We start from the raw sequence: 17,448 nt of genomic DNA on the forward strand, positions 1-17,448 counted from the left end.
TCTTCATGCGCTTTTATTCTCACTCGCTAACATCAAGCATGTGGTTTGAAAGGGAAAAACCTTGTACCATGATGACAACGGCCGCATGGTGCAGCCTGGCCGCCTGATCTGACTGACAAGGCCCTGCTGTTTCTGCAAAACGTTTGACTCACACACACACACATACATACATACAGGCTGTCTGTTCCTCAGGCTGCAGGGCCATCTGGCCAATGCACATAAAAAGGTTGGATGTAGTTGGAGGCGAGGTGCTGGAGTTTTTGTGTACATTTCAGCTTCTCTGGATTACACTTTGTTGCTGTCACATGACACAATGGAATCTTTTACTGCCACTGAAAAATGAGACAACACAACAACCACTGAAAGAAGATCTGACGACCAGCACTTTTTTCTCCCCTCTTGTGATAAAAAATTTTGAAAACAGCGAGAGAAGGGGAAAAAGATTTAGGAGTGAGAGTGGAGTTATGTGTCTTATGGAGAACAAACAAGAGGAAATCTGTCTCCAGATGTGGATTCAAGTTTTTTGAGAATCTAAAAAGCCCCAGAGGCAACGCTTCCACCAAATGAATAGATATCTGTTTTCAAAAGACTCAGGCTTGGTGGCAGGTAAAGGACAGGAAGAAGGAAGGCTGGGCTAGTGGTGGTGATGGAGGGGAGTGGGGGGAGGATATCTAGGTAGAGGGCAGACACTATTAAAACTCTGGAGAATGAACTGTTAAATACCTCTATAAAGAAATATAAGACATGGCCCCGTTTTTATGCTGCCTGGGCCACTCTGCAGGCAGGTGATAAGGTAGTGAGAAAGGTGTGTTAAAGTGTGTGTGTGTGTTTTTTTCCTGAGGGTGGGGAGAAATCAAGCGCACATCCACCCCTCTGTTACACTGAACACACATAGACACACACTATCAACATGGCTGTGGCCGTTTTAAACTCCATGTCTCACCAAATTAACTGACATGCAATGTGTGGAAGCATATGGACACTGTTAGGGAAGGCCTTAAAATGTGATGAATCCAGAGTCATCGTTTCCCTCTGGGGCCTTGCTACTAAACAATAAATTATACAATGGAGCCTCTTTTTTTTCTTTCTTACACTGTGCACACACACTTATACTCCTACCAGCATGCACAGACTTCTAGGTCAGGCAGTAGCGAAGAAAATTTCCCCGTTGACATTTTGTGTTTCTGGCACAATATTGACTTCAGAGGGAAGGCAGCAGGAGGATTGTTGGTGACATTCCACATTACCTTGGAGAGAGATACTGAACTGTTTACATGCACAAACAGTTGGGAAGAAGGACAGGGTGGATGGACAGATTTTTTTTAAATAGGTCAGCATTGAAGACATTTATTGTCCCTTTAAAACTTCCTCCAAAATATTTTTACGAACAGAACATTTCCGCAACATCCTGTACCTGTCCAATTTTGCAAACACCAGTATAATGGAATCAACCCATTACCTTACCTTATGTTATCTCTCACTACCTGCAGAACCCACAGAAAAAAAAACTGACACAGGCGTATTGGTACAGGTACAGGTCAGATCGTGGGACTTTTGTTAACAGGTCAGGTTGGGTTTTTTTTTTTTTTTTAATTACTTTATTGATGGGGAAAAAGTGTTGTTGAAGGCCCTACTGCAAGGTTAAGGTGTCGGTAGACAAGACACATCAATAAAAAATATAAAACAAAAGTTAAATTATTAAAGCTAGGAGAGACTGTGGTGTGACTTGACAGAATTTGGAGTAAACAATAATAATGACTTTATAATTAATCCAATTGGGGAAATTGTTGTTTGACAACTGAACCACTAACCCTGGGGTTCTTAGACATGATTGTTCTACCAACCACGCCACTGCCACCCCTTGATTATCAGCAAAGCAAGCTGCCACTTGCTTTCTCCATCCTGAGGCAGCCCAGAGGAATTGCTAAAGTAAATTGGTCAGATTTGATGCAGGAAAGACACTAGGTGGGTTGAGTAATACAATAGCCACTACAGCACTTTCTACCTGAGCTGTATTCCAAGTGGAGCTTACATCAGTTACCTGAAATAGATTCTGAAAACCAAATGCCCAGACGTAGCTGTACTGGAGCAGCGTTAACCTTGATGCTCATCCAGGAGGAAGCCAGCCAACCCCAACCCAGCCCACCTCTCACTGTGAGGTGGGTCAAACTGACTTTGTGTCTGGCCAAGGAGCGAGATCTTTGGCCACTTTTTTCTGCTACATTAGGCTTTCACTGAAGGTGGTACTCATTGCAGCTAGCATGTGGGACTGAGTGTGTCTATACTATATTTTTAGAAGGAAATTATGGGGGAACGACAGAGATTTGTTTGTTAAAAAGATGTGAATCGCAGTAATCTGTATCGGGTAATGTAGATTATGTTGTTTCCTCGCTCTGGCTGACAGGTTGAAGAAATTATAGGCTCTGACTCACTGTTGGCTTCTTTGTCCTGGCACACCACTGCCCAGCATGAGAGCAATGGAGCGAGACCTGACAATACAAGAGCAGGGCGAGAGACAAGGACTTAAAAAGATGGGGAGAGGAGGAGAGGAAACAAATTGACAAAGAGAGAGGTGAAGGGGGAGAGAGGGGGAGGAGGAAGCAGGAGTGAGGGACAAAAAGCTGGGCCGTGTGCCAGGGTCTATTCCACCTTTGCTCTCCAGGTCTTTCTGAGCTGCCACCTTCTCTCACCTCTGTAATGTCATCAATGAAAAGGCTTGACTCAGGGTTCAGACTGTGACCGACAGCAGCTGATGCTGCCAAGCCAAGCAGGATTCTGTTAGAATTAATTGCATGTCACTTTCAGGTATAAGGAACAAGGGACGTTTTTTACACATTTCTACTCATGCTCCAGTACAGAATCTGAAAATTGCGCTACATTTGGGCTGATAATGATGATCATCAACACTAACCTCGCTCATATGCTCAAACATGATTTTTTGAATATAATTAAAAATAGACAATTCACCTGTTGTTGCCTCATTTTGTTTCGGGATCGTGTGAACATTCAAATATTTTACATTAGGTGTTCCTCAAAAAATTGTAGGGGGGGTCATATTTGGAAAATGAGTTAAAAGGTGTTACACCTCTACATTCAGTCTCCAACTGAAGAACAGTTCCAACTGTAACAATTATTAATGTGTTCATTTATAATTGTGTGTTTTTATGTATGAAATGTTAAATATGCAACATCATGTATTGTAAAATCAGGCTTACATTTTGTTATTTCTTCTCTGTTAGTTTATATTCATTAGCAAAGAACTTACAGTACCACCTTCTGACTCTGAGGGGATACAATCCACCAAAATCAGCTTTTAGCAGCAGCCTGTGCCAACCCTGTCCAGCCCTTTAGCCCCACCCCTGCTTATACTTTAATACTGTAAGATAAATCAGTTTTATGTTGTGTAATCATTTTGTACATTGTTAAAACTTTGCAAAGAGCTCATGTATATAGATGTATTATACTGTAAATTCACTTATACTGTAGGTGTGCCTGGGCATCTGTGAGATGCAATGAGTTTAATGAGTTTAAGGCTGAGGACAGAAATAAACAAGTAACAAGTAAACAACATGATATAATGGTCTAGAGCAGGGGTCACTAACAAGGTGAACCGCGGTCCGGACCCAGAAGCAGTCCCATACGGACCCGGAGCTACAGACAAACCAAACATTTTGATTCCAAATCTAGCGGGGCACCTTAAATTTGACCGGCACAGCTATTGCGATCTTTACTGTGGTTATTTAATGGACGCGAGAATGCATTGGCCAATAGAATGCGAGTTAAGCCTGACAGACGACAGAGAGGAGAGAGATACAGAGAGGAGAGATACAGACGACAGAGAGGAGAGAGATACAGACGACAGAGAGGAGAGAGATACAGAGAGGAGAGATACAGACGACAGAGAGGAGAGAGATACAGAGAGGAGAGATACAGACGACAGAGAGGAGAGAGATAGAGACAACAGAGAGGAGAGATACAGACGACAGAGAGGAGAGAGACAGACGACAGAGAGGAGAGATACAGACGACAGAGAGGAGAGAGATACAGACGACAGAGAGGAGAGATACAGACGACAGAGAGGAGAGATACAGATGACAGAGAGGAGAGAGATACAGACGACAGAGAGGAGAGATACAGACGACAGAGAGGAGAGAGACAGACGACAGAGAGGAGAGAGACAGGCGACAGAGAGGAGAGAGATACAGACGACAGAGAGGAGAGATACAGACGACAGAGAGGAGAGATACAGACGACAGAGAGGAGAGAGGAGAGAGATACAGACGACAGAAAGGAGAGAGATACAGTCGACTGAGAGGAGAAAGTTGATAAAGGGATGGTAAGACTGAAAAAACAAGAGATAAATATAAAAATGTCTTAAAAGAGAAAAGTGGACAGTGAAAATAGAGTTTTTAATCCAGACTGAACAGACTCCTTTCTGTTCATACTGGGAGCACTAAACCAGTGTGTCTGATATGTTCAGAAACTGTGGCTCTTATTAAAAGTACCAATGTCAAACGGCATTATGAGACAAAACACAAAGATTTTGAACACACATACCCACTCAAATCTGAAGTGCGATCACAGAAAGTTGCTAGTCTCAGAGCCCAGTAAGACCAGTCCACCAGGATCTTGAGCCACATGCCCAGTTTGATGTTACATAACAATAAATATGTCAAAGGTTTTTGAATTGTACTGAAATAATTTGATTTGACAGTCAAGTATTGATTACATGCAGGCTACTCAATAAAATATCACAGTAAATAGTTAGATATTATAATCTTCTGGACCTCTGCTTCCAAAGATATTGTATAACCGGACCTCTTTAAATTTTAGTTGAATAACCCTGGTCTGGAGGATAACTTGTTTTTTCCTGTTGTCCTTGTTGCCAGTTGGTGTCATAAGGCTGGCATAGGCCATTGCAATAAGCATAATGGCATGGGAAAGTTCACTTTGTTCTCTTTATGCCTTGCCCATGCATTTCTGTGCTATTCTCCAAAAAAGGTTTAGGCTGACACCAGTGTTACATCAACAATATGTGCATGTGCATGCATACACAGCAACACACACACCACCCACTACACCACAAGCTGTGAGCACCTCTACCTCCAGTTTCAACTGTGAGAGTATTTCACAGCCCTGACGAGGGCTGTAATGTGCAATATGCTCACTAATTCAGCCTCTCGCACTCTCTCTTTGTGTCTTTTTCCTTTAGTCTCTCTCACTCTATGCGTCTGTCACTGTGACATCTGTTGATGTCCTTTTAGCTACTGGGGGCTCAATCTGTCCAAAGGGGCCACCCTGCTGCCACTCTGTTGCCATCTCCTGGTTATCCATTTATGCTCTTCAGTTGGCGGGAAGGCCACTCTGAGTCTAAGCCTTTAATTACCAGTAGAGTAAAGAGCATTAAAGGTTCAGAGGGATGTGGATATGATCCACATGCCTTTATAACAGCTGTTGAACAGTGTGGAATTAATGGGTATCTGTTGAGAAGTGTTTGGATGACAGACAGATTATCTTATCTTATCTTATCTTATCTTATCTTATCTTATCTTATCTTATCTTATCTTATCTTATCTTATCTTATCTCATAGCTCATTCTGTAGCCTTGCATGTACCTCCCCAGAGATGTAACTACATGTCACAGTCATGCAACTGCGGTTGATCCATCATTAGTAGCATCATATTTACTGTTGTTCAACTCCAATATGATCTGCATACAAAACAACAACAACAGTGTAAACCATTCATGTAGGCTTCAGTATAGGCACTGCATAGATTCAATGCTGAACTTTGGTGTTGTAGTTAAATGTCAACAGCAAAACTGTTGCAGCAAAAAAATGAGTTAATTGAGAACCACACACACATATACTTGCTGGTTAATTAATTTATGTTACACACTTTAGTAACGACAGTTACATTGAATTTGAAGCCAAAATAAAATTTGCACTACAGGCCATTCTCGGAGGGAGCAGTCGTATTACTTAAGTGAAAGGTTAAATAGGTTTCTCCGTGGTGACATGTATTCATAAATGTTGTGTAACTTAACACCAAGCTGCAATGCAGTGTTTTGCTCCATTGTCAGTTTTGAGGCAGGCAGGATATTTGGGTGTGGAGAACATTTTCACATAATCCATCACATTATTACATTTATATCCATGTTATGTACAGAATGTCAAGATGACATACCATAGGCATTATCTCCTGTTTTTCTTTGTTTTATGTAGAGTCTGTTCTTAACACAAGACAGCTTTTGACTAAAGTGCAAATTCCACTGTATATGCCACTACAGACAGATTAGCAAACATCATTTCTAAGTGCTAGTAGGATTCTGGTAGTTTTGTGGTGGTTGAATACTGAATATGTTATGGTTGCACTCTATGGTAGTGCAATACAGTGGCCCTAATAGCTTGTCATGACTACGACTTTAGCTCTTTCGCTTTAGTCAGATTTTGTTACTCAACATGCAGCATTGTGGTGTTGGAAAAATCACTATAATCCTTCAGGAGATTTCTGTTTGTGGTCACAGGTAAGTTGCCCATGGAGTAAATCTTCCAAAAACTCAGTGTTACCTGATCAGACTACGGAAATGCAAAATTAAACGCGTGAAGTCGGCCTCCAAAGGTTGAGTAGATATTAAGGGAGTGATTGTGTTTTGCAGGACTTTGCTGATTCAATATTCCATTTGGTGAGGGAGAAGTACCGGTCACTGGTGGGCAGCTGTGGTCCTGCGCATGCTCGACACAAATCCCTGGCAGGCATCGTAATGACCCAAGGTATGGCAAATTTCATTGACTTTTCTATATCACTGTGAATTATTGACATGGTGCAATATAGAGTTAGTGGGTGAGGTAAAAAGTGTGAGAGAGGACCAGAAAAGGGAAGGGAAAGGAATTATATATTGAGTATGAAATGATAAACTGAAGGTGGGAAGAGAGAATGGGTTTGCACTCTATGCTGTATCTTGGAATCGTGCAGGACAGTACACCTTGCTGATGAATTATTGACTATTCACTGTCTCTGAGGAGAATGAGTGATTGTAGTGAGTGTCAGTCATCCCCACTGCATGGTGGACTTGCTGTGCTCAGGCAGCTTTGACAGGAGTTCCAGATGCCACAGTGGGAATCATAACTAGATCATCTTAAAACTTAATCTGAAACCTAACTCTACCACACTGAAGCAACTGTGGGGAGGAAGAAGGTCCACACTGCACAATGAAACAACTTATGACTACACATTTATTTGCCATGTTTTGTTTTGTTTTGCTTTTTTATCTTTCATATGTAGTGTTTGCGTATTACATAAGTGCCTCCCACAATATGACTTGTCCACACAAGATAATCTTACCAGTGCATGCACAGAGAGCTATCTTACTTTTTTTAGCTGCTATTTTTGAACATTTTAGAACATTAGAGCTCAGTTTTTACATAAAAGTAAACCAAACCCAGACTCTAGGATTTGTTGTTTTTAGTCCTTGATAGTGTGTTTGATGTGTTATTAACTGTTACTAGACTGATGTAACATGTAAGTATAATAGCTAAAGATTTAGTGAGCTTAGTTACAGTGTCTTCTCAGTTGTGTGTTGCTGTGTGGTGTTGGTATAACAAGAAAGGTTTGTCATTAACAGAATAAACTGGCATCTTAATACTATGATAAATCGTGGCACAGTGGCAGTGGCGCAATGCTTTGCTTTGTTCTCCCTATGTCTGCGTGGGTTTCCTCCCACAATCCAACATGCAAAAATTGCTAACTGATGACGTAGGTGTGAGTTTCAGTGTTTGTCTATCTCTATATGTCAGCCCTGTGATAGACTGGCGACCTGTCCAGTGAGTACCCTGCCTCTTTCATAATGACAGCTGGAACCAACTGCAACAACCTCTGACCTAGGAAGATACACTTTAGATAGAAAGCAAGAATCTGCTCTTTGCATGCATGACAGCAGCATTGAAAGACAGTATGTTTGGTCAGATAGGGGCTGCAGATTTATGACAGAATGGACTGATACCCACTACAGGTTGTAATGGTTGGACTAAACATAATTTAATATAAATACTGTGCTTCTTCAGAAACACTAAACTAGAAAAAAATCACCCTAAATCCCAAGAAATGGAAGAAACCGAAGAAGAAATACGCTGAAAAGTAAAACCAATGAATAGATAAAAACACATAAACATTAGAAGTAGTGTTACAAAACATAGGGCCTGTACTTTTTATGGGATGTAATCTCTAAAATTGCTCATACATGCATAGATGCACACACATACACAGATGAGTGTTATCTCCCTGTGTGGCTGCAGGCTATGGTGGTGCAGGGGTCAGTCAGGAGGGATTGGTATCTCTGCCGTCTTTGGAGTGCTGCAGCTCGTCAGTTTAGACTTCAGTGAGACTGATGCTCATCCTGACCTAATCCAATCCTTCTTCTCTCCTCTGCCTCCCAGTAATTGCTTCTGTTTGTTTATTAATAGCAAACGTTATCTTCAAAGATCCAGGCATAGGGTTGCCAAGTATTCGCAGCGAGGGAGCAGCGGCAGCAGTGATGTGGTGGCCAGTGTCCATGCAGTCAGACACCAACCTTACCTCTTCTCCTTCTCTCGTTCTGTCCCTCTCTGTGTGTCCCATGCCTCTGCTTTTGCCTCTAGAATATTAATCAGCATATGTCCTTCTACCTGTAGATAGACAGTGAACCCCTCCCAGCCATCGGTAAAGAATGCCAGAGCTAACTTCTCTCCTTAAAACATACCTCTACCGGCGAGCCTTTTCTGATCTTCTTTAAACTAAGACAAATCTTTCTTTAGGAAGACTTCCCATTAACTTAGAATGTCTTCCCATTGGATCTGTCTTCCTAAGGACTGATGCTGTAGTTGTTGTAAGTTGTGCTTGTATTATTGTTTTGTATGTGTTTGTTTGTGTATGTTATTGTTTCCTGCACCCCAACAGGTCGAGGCAGATGGCCGTTTAACTTGAGCCTGGTTCTGCTGGAGGTTTCTTCCTCTAGGGGGAGTTTTTCCTCTCCATTGTTTGCCTAGTGCTTGCTCAAGTTGATCTTGTTGGGCTACATGTGTTTTTGTCTTTTTTGTGAAGCACTTTGTAACATATGTTTTGAAAAGTGCTCTATAAATAAAGTTATTATTGCTGGATCCCCATCCAAATATTTGACCAGATGTGAGTAGAAACTTAAAACTTAAAGCGACCCGAAAAACGGTGACAAACAAAGTGACAACACAAACCAAAGTGACAACCAAAAAACACACTGCTCTGACACAGGCAAAATACAAACTTAACACAATGACCGAACATACAAAGTGATAACATAAATAATCGCTCTGCTGCAGACAAAATACAATCCGACAAACTAACTGGAAATACAAAGTACCAACAAAAATCAATGCATTAATGCAAACCAAACAAACAAAATCACTAATTAGAAATACAAAGTAACAAACAAGAATCACTGCAAAAGGCAGGCACACCAACTCACAAATGGGGGGAAAGAGGCAAGGTCCAGGGTGAAACAAACAGTGGAAAATCCATGTGAGAGTCAGACATGTAGAAGTCCATGTGTGAACAATCAATGAACAATCAAGCAAACCACGTGTAGAGAGTTTATAGAGTAACGAACCGGCAACATACATACAGAGGACTGAGGGGAACTTTTAAAGGAAAGAGAACAAACAGGTGAAACAAATCCATGATTAAGGTCACGAGAGAGGAGGGTGAGGAAGTCTAAATATGGGTATGGCAGGAAGTTGCTGAAGAGCAGGTGAAAAAATGGGAAGGAAACATAAACAAAGTCTACTGAAAGGGGACGAAGGGAGGAATCGTCTTCATCTACTTCTGGATATGCTAGGGTTATAGCAAGATTATTGGGTGTTCAGAAAGTGCCTTTAATTGCTTTTCGCAAGAATGATTCAAGCTGTAATGGCTGTGGGTTTGCTAGAAGGCAGATTTGGATGGTCAACCCCACCACATTCATGCATTAACAGACCTGCCCTATGCTATGTACAATGATATGTGACGTTTAAAGAATTTGATGTTTATGTATTTCATCAAAGCAGCTTGCATTTGCAAACTTTTTGCCATTACAACCCACTTCTAATCAGTTAACAAGGTAAAGTGAGCCCCCCCCCCAGGACGTTATCTTCAACTGGACACATTTATAAAGTGATTTTTCACTTTTGTCACTGCAACATCACTATGCCAAATCAACATAATTATGACATAATAAGAAGCAGCAAGAAGAGTAACTCAACAGTTCTATTACAGAGCTGCAGAAAAACTTAAATCATGTCAAAAAGCTTCTCAACTTGAAAGTCAAAACTTTCAGTGTAAAATCAACGTTCACCTGAGAACCGTCCGCGCTCCTCTCTGTGTTGATCAGGAATATTTGCTCCCTGAAGACGCTTGAAATGTTCTCACCACTGAAACTGTACTAAAAGTAACTAAAATTCACCACAGTTCTTAAGATGCTCTGCTTACATTACACAGTAGCAGTCAGTTGGGGTGTTTCAGACTACCACCCCATCTCAACTCAGCATCTTTCTGCTGTAATTGTCCAATTGCAGCATTAAAATAGTTGTTTTAATAGTTTGGCATAGATAGCTCTGTACTGTGTATACCCAAATATACCCCTACTGTCAGAAAGCGTGATTCATCTATGTGAAGAGTGAATGTTAGATCTTAAGCATTTAGGCTAATGCTATTTACGCTGCACACTGCACTGAAGCACCTAATGGTCAGAGATCCACAGTGACTGTCAGTAATAAATGTAATATCTAGTCAGTTACTGTTCACGGATACACATACATAAGTTGTAATGTTTTAACAACTGACATTCAGTTTAGTTGACTAAATCCTAAAGAGATTTAAAGGCTAAAATTGCTTACGCTGGCTTAATGGCTTATCATTTTAGGTGTGTTAACATATCATTAGCCTGCTTGTTCGCTACGTGAAAAATCCGGAGTGTCCACATGGAAAATTATAAGATGACTGTTGGATGGAACTAGAGAAGAATAGGTTTTTTTATTAAGCAGGGCAAGGACACTCAGAGTGGGTAAATACTACAGGGACTCCAGTTTAAAATAGGGATTTTTCCCTACTAGTTATCTGGTTTTCCGGCAGCCACAAATTTTAATGTTCTTTAATCACATCCTGCAACAAAACAGCTTGCAAAGAGGCAAAGAAATGAGCAGAGATGTGCTTAGGGCGAGTTGCAACAGAGAGAGAGATTTAAGAGCCTCAGTAGCTTTTCACAAAGACACCCTTATACATTCAGCGTTAAAGCTAATAAAGATTCAGCAGGGTGCATTCTCTATACTCTTGCCAGGTTTTTCTCTCTCTTTCTCTTTTTTTCAAATGCTGAGCATTTTTGAGATTTTCTGAGATTAAAACGATATGCATTGAATGACATTCTATGTAATCATCCAACATCTTGTGACCAAAGAACACATTAAAGATCATGCTGAATGGCATATACGTTGTATGCTAAAAGTTGACCTTGGGAGCTCAAACTACTTTAGAAGAAAATGTTTTAATGTCTATTCTACAGTGCTTAGAGATAATGGGTAGCTTATTAGACAACATTTTGTATAACCATAGAGAATAAAAGATTTCGATAATAGCTTTGCCGTGTCTGTCGCAGTTGCCTTGAGAAATAATAGATTATTATAAAGGTCATAATAATGTCATTTACATGTATTTTTCTTTTTGACCCTCCCAGTGGTTACTTATGATGATTTCCAGGTACATATTCGTAGCAATCTGTCTGGACATTTCACTTGAAAAATCTTTGTCATTCAGACAATGTCCTTAGCTTGTAGATATTTACTTCAGTTAACCTCACAGGTTAGTGTTGACCAACTCCAGAAATACCAGTTAGAGCTATCTGCTAGCTGAGATATCAATTGTGCTAGTGTACTTCACCTGCTCCAGTTTCTTTCATTTAGTTCCTTTCTTCCAAGAAAACACTAAACAGATGGTGTACAAGTAAAATCACTGTAAAACTTGCAAAAAACAAACAAACAACAACAACAAAAAACAGTAAGTGTGGCAGCAAATTTGCCAAAAAGTTAAACCTATGGTAAAATACCAAATATTATATTACAGTAAGTTTTATTAATATTCTGCCTATTCATACTATGATTTACGGCCCAACTTTGGTAGAATCACAGATTTGCACCATTATTACATTTCTAAAGTGAAAAAAATGAAAATGCTGCAAAATAAACTAGAATTTCTGCAATGTAAATGTTTGCCATCTTTTAAATTAGTTTATACCTTACAAGGGCTTTTTAAATAAAATAATTTTCTATTGACAGCATACAACAGCAAACACAAAGATTTCTACTATTAAAAAAATAAACAAAATATTTAAATTACTAATTATTAAGGTACGTCTTCTGTCACATTTCATACATATGCTACATGTTGTGGCCAGCTAAGTGGGAGTGTGTCGTACAGTGAAGCAGCACTGTAACAATATTTGTAACAAATACAAATAACAAACTAATAAATTAACAAAGCAAATAATTCAATAATTCAGTTTAATTTGTATAGCGCCAAATCACAACATAAGTCTTCTCAGGGCACTTTACAGTGTAAGGTTAGGTAAGACCTTACAGAGAATAATTATATATATTATAGAAAACCCAACAATCCCATTTGAGCAAGCTTTAGGCAACAGTGGAGAGGAAGAAACCTCCAGCAGAACCACAATGAGGGTGAGCGGCCATCTGCCTCGACCGGTGGGGGTGAGTGGAAAGAGAAGAGAGAAAAGAACAGCAGGCAACAAAAACAACAACAAGCAGCAAGAACATTGGGCAGATCAACTGAATTCTGGAGATAACAGCTCCAGGCCGAGGATACCTGCAGAAAATTACAGAGAGAGGGAGACAGAGAAGAGGAAACACAACTACAGGAGAGAGAAGACACAAAGTTAATGACATGCAATGGTGGCATTTGAATGCATAGAGGAGAAAGGAGAGAGGAGATGAGCTCAGTTTATCAATAGAGTTCCCCCAGCAGACTAACCTATAGCAGCAGAACTAAGGGATGGTCCAGAGTCACCTTATCCATTTTTAACTATAAGCTTTATATAAAAGGAAAGTTTTAAGTCTAGTCTTAAATGTAGAGAGGGTGTCTGCCTCCAGAACCTGAACTGGGAGCTGGTTCCACAGGAGAGGAGTTTGGTAGCTAAAAGCTCTACCTCCCATTCTCTCACCATTTCAGCCCGGCACCTGCCGAACTGTGGATTTTCCTCCTCTCTCCCTCTGGTCTCCACCCATCAGCCACTTCTCTACCTGCTCTCCCAGTCATTAATTGTATATTGGCTCCACCTGTGTTCCCCTCTCCCTACAAAACCTCTCCTCAGTCCTCTCCCCACTGTAAATGGTAAATGGTCTGCACTTATATAGCGCTTTTCTACCTAGCTGGTACTCAAAGTGCTTTACACTGCATCTCATTCACCCATTCACACACACAAACACACACACATTCACACACCAATGGCAGAGCTGCTATGCAGCTGACCTGACTCACTGTGAGATCATTGTCGTTTCCCAACCTGCTACCAGCCTGCTATCAACCTGCTATCAACCTGCTACCAACCCGCTACCAACCCGCTATCACCCCTGCTCCTGCTATCACCCCTGCTCCTGCTATCAGCCCTGCTCCTGCCATCAGCCCTGCTGCTAGCCCTGTTCTTGCTGATGGCCAGCTAACTGTCCTGCTCCTAGCCCTGCTCCTCACCCTGCTCCTAGCCATCCTCCTCAGTCCTGTTTTCTCCCCCTGATCCTCTGGACTTTGGGTTCTTGTTTTGTCAGCTTTTGTAGTGTCCATTGACAGCCCCCTCAGTTCCCTGTTTTATGTACTGTTCTGTAAATAAATCTAGTTTTCCTTCATCTCTGCCTCGTCCCTTCCCCTTAATTGTGACACATTCTACATCTGGAAACTCTAGGAACCACAACCACTGCAGCCTGAGAACGGAGAGGTCTGCTTGGAAAATATGGAACTATGAGGTCTTTGAGATGGAGCCTGATTATTAAGTGATTTATAAGTGAGGAGAAGAATTTTAAATTCAATTCTGGATTTTACAGGGAGCCAATGGAGAGAAGCTAAAGTAGAAGAAATATGATCTCTCTTGCTAATTCCAGTCAGAACTCTGGCTGCAGCATTTTGGATTAACTGGAGGCTTTTTAAGGAGTTATTGGGACAAACTATTAATAATGAATTACAATAGTCCAATCTGGAAGTAACAAATGCAAGGCCTCCTAACTCGCCTAAGTTGTGCTGCACTGTTTATGGAAAACATGTTACTATTAGTATAATACAGAAAATAAATGTAAAATTATATTATATTAAACAAAAGGCAAATGTTAAATCTATATCTATATAACAGTATATGAATTACATCAATTGTTCACCAGAGTATACGCTTCCCATCACACTGTATTAAAATCTTTGACTTAAATACTAGTAATAATGAGGTCTTATTATCTGATGATTACATGCAAATGTATATTTTTCAAACTACAAAATTCAGACATATATATGTTGTATTTTCTGTTGTTGTTGTTGTTTTTGGTTATTGTTTATGTGCATGTGTAATGACTTTACACATTCAAAACGATTTACATTCCAAACAACACAATTGTGTAAGATCTGTAGATTCTCATAGTGTCAAATGACACATTTTGGTGTACTGTGTACATTCTATGCTGAATCACCCCTTTCAGAGTATTTTGATATTTCATGATATACAGTGTTACTTCATTATATTTTGCCATTCCATTCCAGACTAAGTAGTAATTAGTTATTGAGCCTTAAGTGTATTTTTCTCTTAAAATAGTAATAGCTAATTGAAATTAGAGCATGTCACAAGTCCAGTAGATGCCATGACAGTGATTTCTGTTTGTTCAAAGTTCTTCTTCTGCATTCACAAAAAAGGATAGGTCACTGTTCATCACAGTTCATTTACTTCATGATGCAGCTCCTGTGCTGTGACAGTCCATGGAGGAGGTGCTGCTGTTTTCCTTCTTCTTAACAATTAATCATCACACACTCTTTAGTTTTGACAGAGCACATCCATGGCACTACTGCTCTTACAGGAAGTTTACCAACAGAAATTAACAAGCGGGCATCTCTCATGCCCTGATATGGTTTTACTTTGTAAGATTTTAGTCACTTTTTTTAATGTTAGTCATTTAAATGTGATTCATAAAAAATCCCATATTTAAAATAAATTATTTTATAAAATTCTGTTGTCCAGCTTCAGCAGTCACTATGTGGTGCAGTCCTGTTCATGTGCATTAGAATTTCATGGTAAATGAAAACCTGACAAAACATCTTTGTTCCGTAGTGCAGTTGTGTGTAGTTCCATGTCTCAGTTTGTGGTGTATATGTTAACTGACAGAGGGTGTGTGGGATCGTTTAATCCCCAGTAATCAACAGATATATGTATTTGTGTCTAAGTGCCTCAGCCCTGTGACTCTACTCTTTGTTCCCTGACCATTGTTTTTAATTTCTCTGATGCAGCTGATTATTCCTGGTTCAAAAGCAGCACACTACCCGTAAAGTTTTCTGTTTGTTTCATTCATCTCTCCTCGTCCTCTCTCCTTCTCTCCTCTCTCCTGCAAACTGAAGGCAACCTCAGTGCCAATTTCATGGCGGGGTAGCAAGCAGTGCAGCAGAAATTATCTACTGCGAAATTGATCCAAACAATTGCAACGTGGAACAGCAATAAAAAACAAGGAGAATGAAATTAGGAGAGTCTGTTACCTTTTTGAACTTGTTTTATCACTCAGATAAATTGGGGTGTACTGGTTACAGAGAAATGTCAATAGTTGATATCACAACATATAGATTTTATAGTACTGTTTAGTAACAAATATTTTATGTTTAGTGTGCAGCAGTGCAACTAGTTAAACCTAGACTCCAATGTGTTATTTAATTTTAATATTTAAAACAAAAGATCCTGAATTGATAGTATTAGAAGTATTAAGGCCACGAGGACGATTTTTAAAAAATTTTATATTAATTCAATTCAGTTTATTTAAATAACGTCAACCCACAACAAAAGTCATGTTTAGGTTCATGTTTCTAATCGATTTTCCCCACTGAGCGACACACCAGCTGAGAAACCCACTCTGGTCATTGGCAGCTCTATAGTAAGAAACATGAAGTTAGAGAATCCAGCGGCCATAGTGAAGTGTATTCCCGGGGCCAGAGCAGGCGACGTCGAGTCCTATTTGAAACTCCTGTCTAAGGATAAACGTAAATACAGTAAAATTATAATTCACACAGGAGTTAATGACGCCCGATTACGCCAATCGGAAGTCACTAAAATGAATGTGGAAAATTTGATAATTAACCATCAAATAGACTTATTTTGTCTGTCTCTTACTCTGAGTTTTTAACTGAATCCTCAGAGTTTCTATCTGATTTAGTTCCTAGTGCAGATAAAGTCATTATAGTGGGTGACTTTAATATCCATGTAGATGTTGATTATAACTGCCTCAACACTGCATTTAATTCACTATTAGACTCCATTGGTTTTACCCAAAATGTAAATAAACCCACTCACTGTTTTAATGACACCCTTGATCTTATTCTGACATTTTTCTTATTCTTATTCTGACAGTGTTGAAATTGATCATTTAAACGTTTTTCCCCAAAACCCTCTTTTATCTGACCACTTTTTAATTACATTTGAATTTACAGTACCAAACTTTACTACACCTACGGATAAGATTCGCTACAGTAGATGTTTATGTGAAAATGCTGTCGACAAATTTAAGGAACTGATTCCATCTTTTATTTCAGAGCCATGTACCAACACAGAGGAAGGCAGTTATTTCAATGTTACTCCAGCACAAGTGGACTATCTTGTTGATAGTACTGCTGCTTCACTCGGAACAATACTTGATACTGTTGCTACTCTGAGAAAGAAGCTAGGAAATCAGAGGAAGTTAGTTCATGGTACAATTCACAAATCCAAATTTAGATGAATATTTCCTAGCCTGGAAAGCTAGTTTAATAATATATAAAAAGCCCTCCATAAAGCTTGAACCTCATATTACTCCTCATTAATAGAGGCAAATAAGAACAACCCCAGGTTTCTTTTCAGCACTGTAGCCAGGCTGACAAAGAGTCATAGCTCTGTTGAGCCTAGACTCCCTCAACTTCCCTCAACTCTCAGCAGCAATGATTTCATGAATTTCTTTACAAATAAAATCATAACTATTAGAGAAAAAATTGATCAGATCCTCCCTGCATGCGACATGGATTGTACAACAACTCTAGATTCATCTGTAAGACCACATTCATACTTGGACTGCTTCCTCCCCATAGATCATTCTGAATTAATTTCAGTAATTAATTCCTCTAAACCATCAACATGTCTCTTAGATCCCATCCCGGAGATTTCCAGTCAGGATTTAGAGTACATCATAGTACAGA

General features: G+C 39.8%; 1 protein-coding gene across 1 annotated transcript in view; it reads left to right on the top strand.

The window, feature by feature from the left end:
- adarb2 (adenosine deaminase RNA specific B2 (inactive)) overlaps window positions 1–17,448 on the top strand; it is a 181,178-nt gene that overhangs the window by 136,234 nt on the left and 27,496 nt on the right. The window contains exon 4 of the mRNA XM_026364444.1: window positions 6,659–6,773. Within this exon, the coding sequence (XP_026220229.1) occupies window positions 6,659–6,773 (115 nt within the window). The remainder of the gene's footprint in view (window positions 1–6,658; window positions 6,774–17,448) is intronic.

Source organism: Anabas testudineus, chromosome 2 (genome assembly GCF_900324465.2).
Source record: "Anabas testudineus chromosome 2, fAnaTes1.2, whole genome shotgun sequence".
Lineage (NCBI taxonomy): Eukaryota > Metazoa > Chordata > Actinopteri > Anabantiformes > Anabantidae > Anabas > Anabas testudineus.